This window comes from Podarcis tiliguerta (assembly GCF_965153285.1).
Source record: "Podarcis tiliguerta genome assembly, chromosome: 18".
In the NCBI taxonomy this organism is placed as follows: domain Eukaryota; kingdom Metazoa; phylum Chordata; class Lepidosauria; order Squamata; family Lacertidae; genus Podarcis; species Podarcis tiliguerta.
Window position 1 is genome coordinate 1,439,392 of NC_139551.1, and position 9,377 is coordinate 1,448,768.

The 9,377-nt window shown below is 48.4% G+C and overlaps 1 protein-coding gene across 1 annotated transcript; it reads left to right on the forward strand.

The window, feature by feature from the left end:
- Positions 1 to 742: 742 nt before the first annotated feature.
- On the forward strand, positions 743 to 8,909 carry CFD (complement factor D). The gene is made up of 5 exons (XM_083421910.1): positions 743 to 934; positions 2,735 to 2,885; positions 3,772 to 3,916; positions 7,006 to 7,263; positions 8,610 to 8,909. Exons 1-5 carry the CDS (start codon positions 874 to 876, stop codon positions 8,784 to 8,786), a joined length of 792 nt encoding a protein of 263 aa, XP_083278036.1. The 5' UTR covers positions 743 to 873; the 3' UTR covers positions 8,787 to 8,909.
- Positions 8,910 to 9,377: the final 468 nt, after the last annotated feature.

The window sequence follows — 9,377 nt, forward strand, 5'->3', positions numbered from 1 at the left end:
TCAGCTTCCAAAAAAAGCTCGCAAACCGGAACATTTACTTCCGGGTTTGTAGTGTTTGGGTTCCAATTTGTTTGAGTACCAAGGCATTTGAGAACCAATGTATGGGTCTGAATGAATCCTCCCCCCCCCCCCCGGCTTCCAATATATCCCAGGAATCCTTGCCCAATATTCACCCAAAATAGTCTCTTTAAAAGTCTGGTTTTCATGCCCAGGTGGCGTTTGTGGACTTCGATAGGTGACATGCAACGGCAGCGTCGGCGGGGCCTGACATGCAACGGCAGGCAGGATTCATTGGTGACATACTTTATTTATTTAGAAGCCTTGGTTGGGGGGGGGTCTCCAAGCTGTATGCAACGTAAAAGAAAAACTGAAAGGATCGTTGCGACAAAAATATAAAGCAGTGGTCGGAAAACATTTAGAAGCAGAAAAAACTCAAATACAACTTACTGGCTCCAATTTGTCCTGCATTGCATTTGAGTTGTTTTTTTCCCAGGGAAAGCCCCAAATTTGTTGAGTCCCCCCCCCCCCCTAGGGAAACCCAAAAGAGCTTTTCTTTTTTTAACGCCCCAAAGGAATGTGACTTATCGATTGACGGACATACGACATAGGCCTGTCCCAAGGACTCGGGATTTCGAAATCCACGCAACTTGCAGAGCTCTGGCAAACAGCTTTTATCAGATTTCATGTGTCAACGGAGGAAACGACCAGATTGCCAATGCAAACAGGCTGCTTCCTCTTCTGTGTTTGTGCAGAGAAGGGGAAAAATAAAATCCCACGCTTCGGAGGCGATAAAATACGTCCTGGAAATCACATGCAAACACACCAATATATATCTTTCCTAAGTTCAGCAGAACTTATTTTTGAAAGCTTCACATGAAGATGGCTTTTTCTTCCATTTGGCTCCCAGTTGTTCTGGGCCTCTTCGTCGCAGATGGTGAGTCAGCTGCAAAATTCTGCTTACTCTTATTTATATATATCTCTTATTTAGGTATTTATTATGTTGTTGTTGTTTAGTTGTGTCCGACTCTTCGTGACCCCCTGGACCAGAGCATGCCAGGCCCTCCTGTTTTCCACTGCCTCCCGCAGTTTGGTCAGACTCATGCTGGTAGCTTCGAGAACACTGTCCCACCATCTCATCCTCCGTCGTCCCCTTCTCCTTGTGCCCTCCATCTTTCCCAGCATCAGGGTCTTTTCCAGGGAGTCTTCTCTTCTCATGAGGTGGCCAAAGTCTTGGAGCCTCAGCTTCAGGATCTGTCCTTCCAGTGAGCACTCAGGGCTAATTTCCTTCAGAATGGAGAGGTTTGATCTTCTTGCAGTCCATGGGACTCTCAAGAGTCTCCTCCAGCACCAGAATTCAAAAGCATCAATTCTTCGGCGATCAGCCTTCTTTGTGGTCCAGCTCTCACTTCCATACATCACTACTGGGAAAACCATAGCTTGAACTATACGGACCTTTGTTGGCAAGGTGATGTCTCTGCTTTTTAAGATGCTGTCTAGGTTTGTCATTGCTTTTCTCCCAAGAAGCAGGCATCTTTTAATTTTGTGGCTGCTGTCCCCATCTGCAGTGATCCTGGAGCCCAAGAAAGTAAAATCTCTCACTGCCTCCATTTCTTCCCCTTCTATTTGCCAGGAGGTGATGGGACCAGTGGCCATGATCTTCGTTTTTTTGATGTTGAGCTTCAGACCATATTTTGCGCTCTCCTCTTTCACCCTCATTAAAAGGTTCTTTAATTCCTCCTCACTTTCTGCCATCAAGGTTGTGTCATCTGCATATCTGAGGTTGTTGATATTTCTTCCAGCAATCTTAATTCCGGCTAGGGATTCATCCAGCCCAGCCTTTCGCATGATGAATTCTGCATATAAGTTAAATAAGCAGGTAGACAATATACAGCCTTGTCGTACTCATTTCCCAATTTTGAACCAATCAGTTGTTCCATATCCTGTTCTAACTGTAGCTTCTTGTCCCACATAGAGATAGCCTGCCTTATCCTGTCCAGGGAGCAAGACATTTTCCTTTTTCCCCTCTGTTTTAACTTCACAACAACCCTGTGCGTTTGGTCAGAGAGAGAGGGAGATGGACACAAAGAGACTTTCAGGGGGAATTCGAATCCAGGACCTCGTCCAACGCTCTGACCACTATGCTGCCTCGTGGTCCGACGTTGTCTGTGTCTTCCAAAGGACTTCATAGACAACACAGGCTCTGGGATGCGGATTTTGCATAACATCTGCATATGCTAATCGATGCAAATATAGGCCGACTTTCAGAGGTTGCTGGGTGACTCTTGCAAATTAGGTTTTACTCTGAGAATATGGGATTCTCTGGGCTCCCAATCGGGGCAGATCCATCCAAACCGCGCCGCCATTCATTTCAACAGCTCTACGCCGAGTAGATTGCGCAAAAGCACAATTGAGTCTCAGTATGCTGCCCTATTAAGCAAGTTTGTTAAAAAAGCGTGCATTCTGGGGTTTTTTGGGGGGCAGATCTTGGGCTTGTCGGACCCCTGTGCTACCCCCCCAAACACCGGAACATAGAAACTGCTTTATTCTGGCTTGCGTTCCCTTTCCTCTGCCCTCCTCCTCCCTCTTTCCTTTGATGCTGTGCCTTTTTATTTTATTTTTTTAATTTTAAAAATATTTCATTTCCCGTTTTTCTAATAGCAACAGTTTTTACATGCATACAGATAATTAGGTTTGCCTACCCATGATCTAACCCTCTGTGCTCTTGCCTTCGCAGCAAGCCGCCCCAGAGGCCGTATCCTGGGGGGCCGGGACGCCCCCCGGCGCCCGTACATGGCCTCCCTCCAACTGAATGGGCAGCACCTCTGCGGCGGCTTCCTCATCGCTGACGAATGGGTGCTGAGCGCTGCCCATTGCCTGGAGGATGCGTAAGTTTTCCAATTGTAGAATTGTCAAGTCGGGAAGGGGACCCCGGGGGGTCATCTAGCCTGACCCGCCACAATTCGGATGCCCCGTACGGGATTTGAACCCGCAACCTTGGCATGATCCCCACACCGGGCTCTAAACCGACAGAGCTGTCCCCTTGGATTTCCCCGTTGGGTTTCGCTGCTCTGCCGAGCCAATCCTTTCTGCCGCTTGGCGGAAGCAATAGATCCTGCGTGAAATCATTCCAAATAAGTCGATCGAGTGAAAAAAACCAGGAGAGAATAATTATACGATTCATATAAATTATACGGAGAAGGTAGCTTCCTCAAAGTGTGACCGGCGTAGTCTAGATCGAAAACTCCGCAGGTGAACAAATTTATCTCTCCACAAAGTTTAAGACGATTACAGACAACCAAGATATGAGGTTCTAGGAACCGTATTGTAGTCGAAGGAACTCAATCTTTTTTTCCTTTTTTGCATTTAGATAAATGTTTTGCGTTTTGGACACAAAAGATATCCGATATCCAGCATTCTTTATAAACCCCAATAAAATTTATTCAGGAATTACTCCGACCGTTCCCGAGGGACTCTGGACTTAGTTGTTCAGGGCCTTGTAAATAAAGTTTCCCAGATTTCCCCCCAATGAATCTGGGGACACTTTTCAACTTCAATAGGAATGATAGGGTTTTGCATGGGGACAGATTTGTAAATGAGTACCAACACCTCGAACCCGGCTCAATAGTAAGGGAACAACCGGTGGGGCTTTTTCCGCAATGGTGTTGCCGATCAGGGCCCCCCGAATCCGGCCCCAAAGGCAGCCCCACAAAGACCCCATTGCAGAAGTCTAGCATTTTGGAACCAGTAACCTAACGGTGGTTTTCCACGCAGGGGCAACGGAACTTTTGCGGTTCTCCTAGGGGCACGATCGCTCTCTCTCCCCGAACCCCACAAGCGCCTCTATGGGGTCCGCCAGCTGATCGCCCACCCTGGAAGCCACCGAGACACCAACCACGACGACCTCTTGCTGGTACAGGTGAGTGATGCTAGATAAGACTGCCCTTCAGATGTCTTCTAAAAGTCAGAAAGTCGTCTATTTCCTTGACATCTGGTGGGAGGGCGCCACCACCGAGAAGGCCCTCCGCCTGGTTCCCTGTAACCTCACTAAGTCAGGTGGAGAGGCAGCGACGGGCCCAAAGTCACACCCGGTGAGCTTCAGGGCCAAGGGGAGATTTGAACCCGGGTCTCTCAGTTCCCAGTAGGTCGCTCTCTAACCCCTAAACCATAGTGGCCCTCTGATTTTCCCATTAGCCACTTTGGGCGGCTTCCAGTTCATATAAAAACAGAATAAAACTTCGAACGTTAAAAGCTTCCCTAAGCAGGGCTGTCTGCAGATGTCTTCTAAAAGTCAGATAGTTGTTTATTCCCTTGACGTCTGAGGGGAGGGCGTTCCACAGGGCGGGGCGCCACCACCGAGAAGGCCCTCTGCCTGGTTCCCTGTAACCTCGCTTCTCACAGGGATAGAACCACCAGAAGGCCCTCGGGAGAGGGACCCTGGTGTCCGGGGTGGAGACGCTCCTTCAAGGATAAAGGGCCGATTAGGGCTTTCAAGGTCAGCACCAACCCTTTGAATTGTGCCTGGAAACGTCTTGGGAGCCAATGTAGGTTTTTCAGGATTGGGGTTATATGGTCTCCACTCCCAGTCCCCAAACTGGCTGCCGCATTCTGGATTAGTTGCAGTTTCTGGGTCATCTTAAATGGTAGCCCCACGGACAGTGCATAGCAGTAGACGCTCCTTCAGGTCTACTGGGCCTTTGAGGCCATTTAGGGATTTCAATATGGGACGCGGGTGGCACTGTGGGTGGCACCCCAGAGCCTAGTACTTGCCAATCAGAAGGTCGGCGGTTCGAATCCCCGCAACGGGGTGAGCTCCCATTGCTCGGTCCCTGCTCCTTCCCACCTAGCAGTTCGAAAGCACGTCAAAGTGCAAGTAGATAAATAGGTACCACTCCGGCGGGAAGGCAAACGGCGTTTCTGTGTGCTGCTCTGGTTCACCAGAAGCAGCTTAGTCCCGCTGGCCACATGACCCGGAAGCTGTACGCTGGCTCCCTTGGCCAATAAAGCGAGATGTGCACCGCAACCCCAGAGTTGGCCACGACTGGACCTAATGGTCAGGGGTCCCTTTACCTTTACCTTTAGGGCTTTCAAGGTCAGCACCAACCCTTTGAATTGTGCTTGGAAACGTCCTGGGAGCCAATGTAGGTCTTTCAGGACCGGTGTGATGTGGTCTCTATGCTTGTTTATGTTCTATTTAACTGCATTTTGCATTTGTAGAAACCAATAAAAAGGATTTAAATTGAAAATAAAATAGGGGGCAAAGTCAGGCTGATTAGGGTAGCCCTAGCTGGATCGCCTTGCCATTTTGACCGCCCTTTCCCCGAAAAATATCTCTGCGACAAGGAAGCAAGAAGTGTTGATCCCCGAAATTGAGAATTTTAGAGGAGGGCAGATTCAGGGAATTTCCCCAAAGAGGTGGAAAAGGTTGAGCAACCGGTTTTCTGGAAAACACGACGTTTGCATTACGGGAAATCCCATGTGCAAATAAGACGCAGGGTATTCTGGCAAACGCCAGAAGTTTTGGACTAATTTAATCTCCGTCGGTGAGAGTGTGGCGCTGAAAACGCCAAGGTTGGAGGATGGATGGCGGCTAACGGATTGAGGTTGGATCCTGACAAGACAGAAGGACTGTATTTAGGGGACAGGGGGCGGGCAGGTGTGGGGGACTCCCTGGTCCTGAATGGGGTCACTGTGCCCCTGAAGGACCAGGTGCGCAGCCTGGGAGTCATTTTGGACTCACAGTTGTCCATGGAGGCGCAGGTCAATTCTGCGTCCAGGGCAGCTCCATCTGGTATGCAGGATGAGACCCTCCTTGCCCGCAGACTGTCTGGCCAGAGTGGTGCATGCTCTAGTTATCTCCCGCTTGGACTACTGCGATGTGCTCCCCGTGGGGATCCCTTTGAAGGTGACCCGGAAACTGCAACTAATCCAGAATTTGGCAGCCAGACTAATGACCATAGTCCTGAAAGACCTACATTGGCTCCCAGGACGTTTCTGGTCACAATTCAAAGGGTTGCTGCTGATCTTTAAAGCCCTAAACGGCCCAGTATCCCTGAAGGAGCGTCTCCACCCCAGACACCGGGGTCCCTCTCCCAAGGGTCTTCTGGCGGTTCCCTCCCTGCGAGAAGCGAGGTTACAGGGAACCAGGCAGAGGGCCTTCTCGGTGGTAGCACCCTCCCATCAGATGTCAAGGAAATAAACAACTACCTGACTTTTAGAAGACATCTGAAGGCAGCCCTGTTTAGGGAAGCTTTTTAACGTTTGATAGTGTTTTTAATATTCTATTGGGAGCCGCCCAGAGTGGCTGGGGAAACGTGTGACGCGGCAGCTAAAAAAGCCAATGCAATTCTGGGCTGCATCAATAGGAGTATAGCATCTAGATCAAGGGAAGTAATAGTGCCACTGTATTCTGCTCTGGTCAGACCTCACCTGGAGTACTGTGTCCAGTTCTGGGCACCACAGTTCAAGAAGGACACTGACAAACTGGAACGTGTCCAGAGGAGGGCAACCAAAATGGTCAAAGGCCTGGAAACGATGCCTTATGAGGAACGGCTAAGGGAGCTGGGCATGTTTAGCCTGGAGAAGAGGAGGTTAAGGGGTGATATGATAGCCATGTTCAAATATATAAAAGGATGTCACCTAGAGGAGGGGAAAAGGTTTTTTTCTGCTGCTCCAGAGAAGCGGACACGGAGCAATGGATCCAAACTACAAGAAAGAAGATTCCACCTAAACATTAGGAAGAACTTCCTGACAGGAAGAGCTGTTCGACAGTGGAATTTGCTGCCAAGGAGTGTGGTGGAGTCTCCTTCTTTGGAGGTCTTTAAGCAGAGGCTTGACAACCATATGTCAGGAGTGCTCTGATGGTGTTTCCTGCTTGGCAGGGGGTTGGACTCGATGGCCCTGGTGGTCTCTTCCAACTCTAGGATTCTATGATTCTAAATAATAAATTATTATTATTATGAAAACCTGCTGTGTTTTCAACCGTCTCTCTCCCTCTCTGCAAATCAGCTGGAAGAGGCGGCCTCCCTCAACCCGGATGTCCAGAAGCTGGCTTTCCAACGCCAGGGCGGGGACGTCCCCGAAGGGACCCTGTGTGAGGTGGCCGGCTGGGGTATCACTCGCAATACGGGCAAGCGGCCGGACGTCTTGCAGCACGTGGAGCTGGGGGTCATCGGCCGAGCCAAATGCAACCAGCGGATTCACCACGACGGGGAGGTGACCGAGAAAATGATGTGCGCCGACTCCAGGAAGAAAGACTCCTGCAAGGTACGTTTTTGCACGAGAGTTCCTCCTCTTCGCACGGGGCAACAGAAGGATTCTAGTGTACAAAACTCGCCTCACCGCGTCACAGGGTTTTTTCCCCACTAAATGACCCTCTGCAAAAATCACCGTATTTTTCGCTCTATAAGAAGCACCAGACCACAAGATGCACCTAGTTTTTGGAGGAGGAAAACAAGAAAAAAAATATTCTGAATCTCAGAAGCCAGAACAGCAAGAGGGATCTCTGTGCAGCGAAAGGAGAAATCCCTCTTGCTGTTCTGGCTTCTGGGATAGCTGCGCAGCCTGCATTCGCTCCGTAAGACGCACACACATTTCCCCTTACTTTCGAGGGGGGGGAAGCGAGTCTTATAGAGCAAAAAATACGGTATTTATTTTTTGGAATGAATGAATTACTGCTTTTTCTTTGATTGTTTTAGTTACGCCAACTTTTCGCTTTTATCGTTGTTTATTTTCCTTTTCCTTTCTTTCTCTCTTTTTATTTCCATTATATGGCACACTCTATTCTAGATATCTGGACAATTGGATTACGTATACTGTGATAACGATCTCTTAAGTCTAGAAGTATCTAATGCAAGATTGGTTTGGGGTTTTTTGTATGTCATGTCTGTTTAATAAAATGTTAATGAGAAATCACCATCATCATTGAGAATCCTGGGAGTGCAGGCATAATTCGAACACAGGACGTGGCTTATTAGCATGGGTAGGCAAACTAAGACCTGGGGGCCGGATCAGGCCCAATCGCCTTCTCAATTCGGCCCTCGGATGTTCCGGGAATCAGTGTGTTTTTATATGAGTAGAATGTGTCCTTCCTTTTATTTAAAATGCATCTCTGGGTTATTTGAGGGGCATAGGAATTCATTCATTTATTTATTTTCAAAATATAGTCTGGCCCCCCACAAGGTCCGAGGGACAGGGGACTGGCCCCCTGCTGGAAAAGTTTGCTGACCCCTGTATTAGAACCTCTCTGTCTTATCCGGATTGAACTTCAGTTCAGGCAAGCAAGTCTGGGGAACTACCTGCCACTACAACATGGGTAGGCAAGCTTAGTCCCGGGGGCTGGATCCGGCCCAATCGCTTTCTCAATCCGGCCCCCGGACGGTCCAGGAATCAGCATGTTTTGACATGAGTAGAATGTTGCTTTTATTTAAAATGCATCTCTGGGTTATTTGTGGGGGATAGGAATTGGTTCATATATATTTTTTTGTCTGGCCCCCCACAAGGTCCGAGGGACAGTGGACTGGCCCCCTGCTGAAAAAGTTCGCTGACCCCAGGCTTATAGAGTAGTGGCAAAAATCCGATGTTCTTGCTTTTTTCTCACCCCCTTTCCCCAGGGAGATTCAGGGGGGCCCCTCGTCTGCAACGGCGTCGCCGAAGCCGTCGTGTCCACCGGCTCGCGAGTTTGCGGCAACTGGAAGAAACCCGGGATCTACACCCGAACCGCTCCGTACGCCGGATGGATCGACGGAGTCTTGGCCAACGCAACCAACGGATCCCTTGCGGCCATTTAAGCGCCAATAGCTAGAGGATTGCTCCTTGCCCCGCAAATTTAAGATGCAAATATTAGAAGAGTTTCTTCCAAATTTATTCTACAAATATCTCAATAATAAAATGTCATTGATTGACTCTTCCAACTTTTCTTCCTTTTTCCTTTCTTGTTCTTTTTTATATACGTGTGCTTATCTGAAATATGTATGTATGTATTTGCAATATTTTGTAATGATGATGTTAAATAAAATCAATTTAAAAAAATAATAAGATGCAAAAATTAGATTTTGCATGTCTTTCCCACGCGTTCCAGGCTTCAAGTTCTCCAAACCTGCAAAAAAATCCTTCGGCGTTTCAGCACAATTTTCTCTGTTTTTTTGTGCAATCCCTGCTGTTTCCCGCAAGCAAAAATTTCTCCTGGCGCAAGGCGTTTTTGCACGTCGTTTCCACGGACGTGCTCGTCGTTACCCCGAGGTTTTCTGCGTTTTTTGCAAAAGCGCACCACGAAATTCGGATCGGAAAAAACGATTTTTAAAAACATAAATGAAAAAGTGCAAACCTGTTGCAAACCGATGAGAGGTGGCCATTTCAATCTTCGAAAAAGCAGAGACTCT

Excerpts from the sequence above, each read along its gene's own strand:
- CFD (XM_083421910.1), top strand. The coding sequence starts at position 874 with ATGAAGATGGCTTTTTCTTCCATTTGGCTCCCAGTTGTTCTGGGCCTC. Across the intron at positions 935-2,734 it reads GGGCCTCTTCGTCGCAGATG|CAAGCCGCCCCAGAGGCCGT; the intron begins GTGAGTCAGCTG and ends TTGCCTTCGCAG. Across the intron at positions 2,886-3,771 it reads GCCCATTGCCTGGAGGATGC|GGGCAACGGAACTTTTGCGG; the intron begins GTAAGTTTTCCA and ends TTTTCCACGCAG.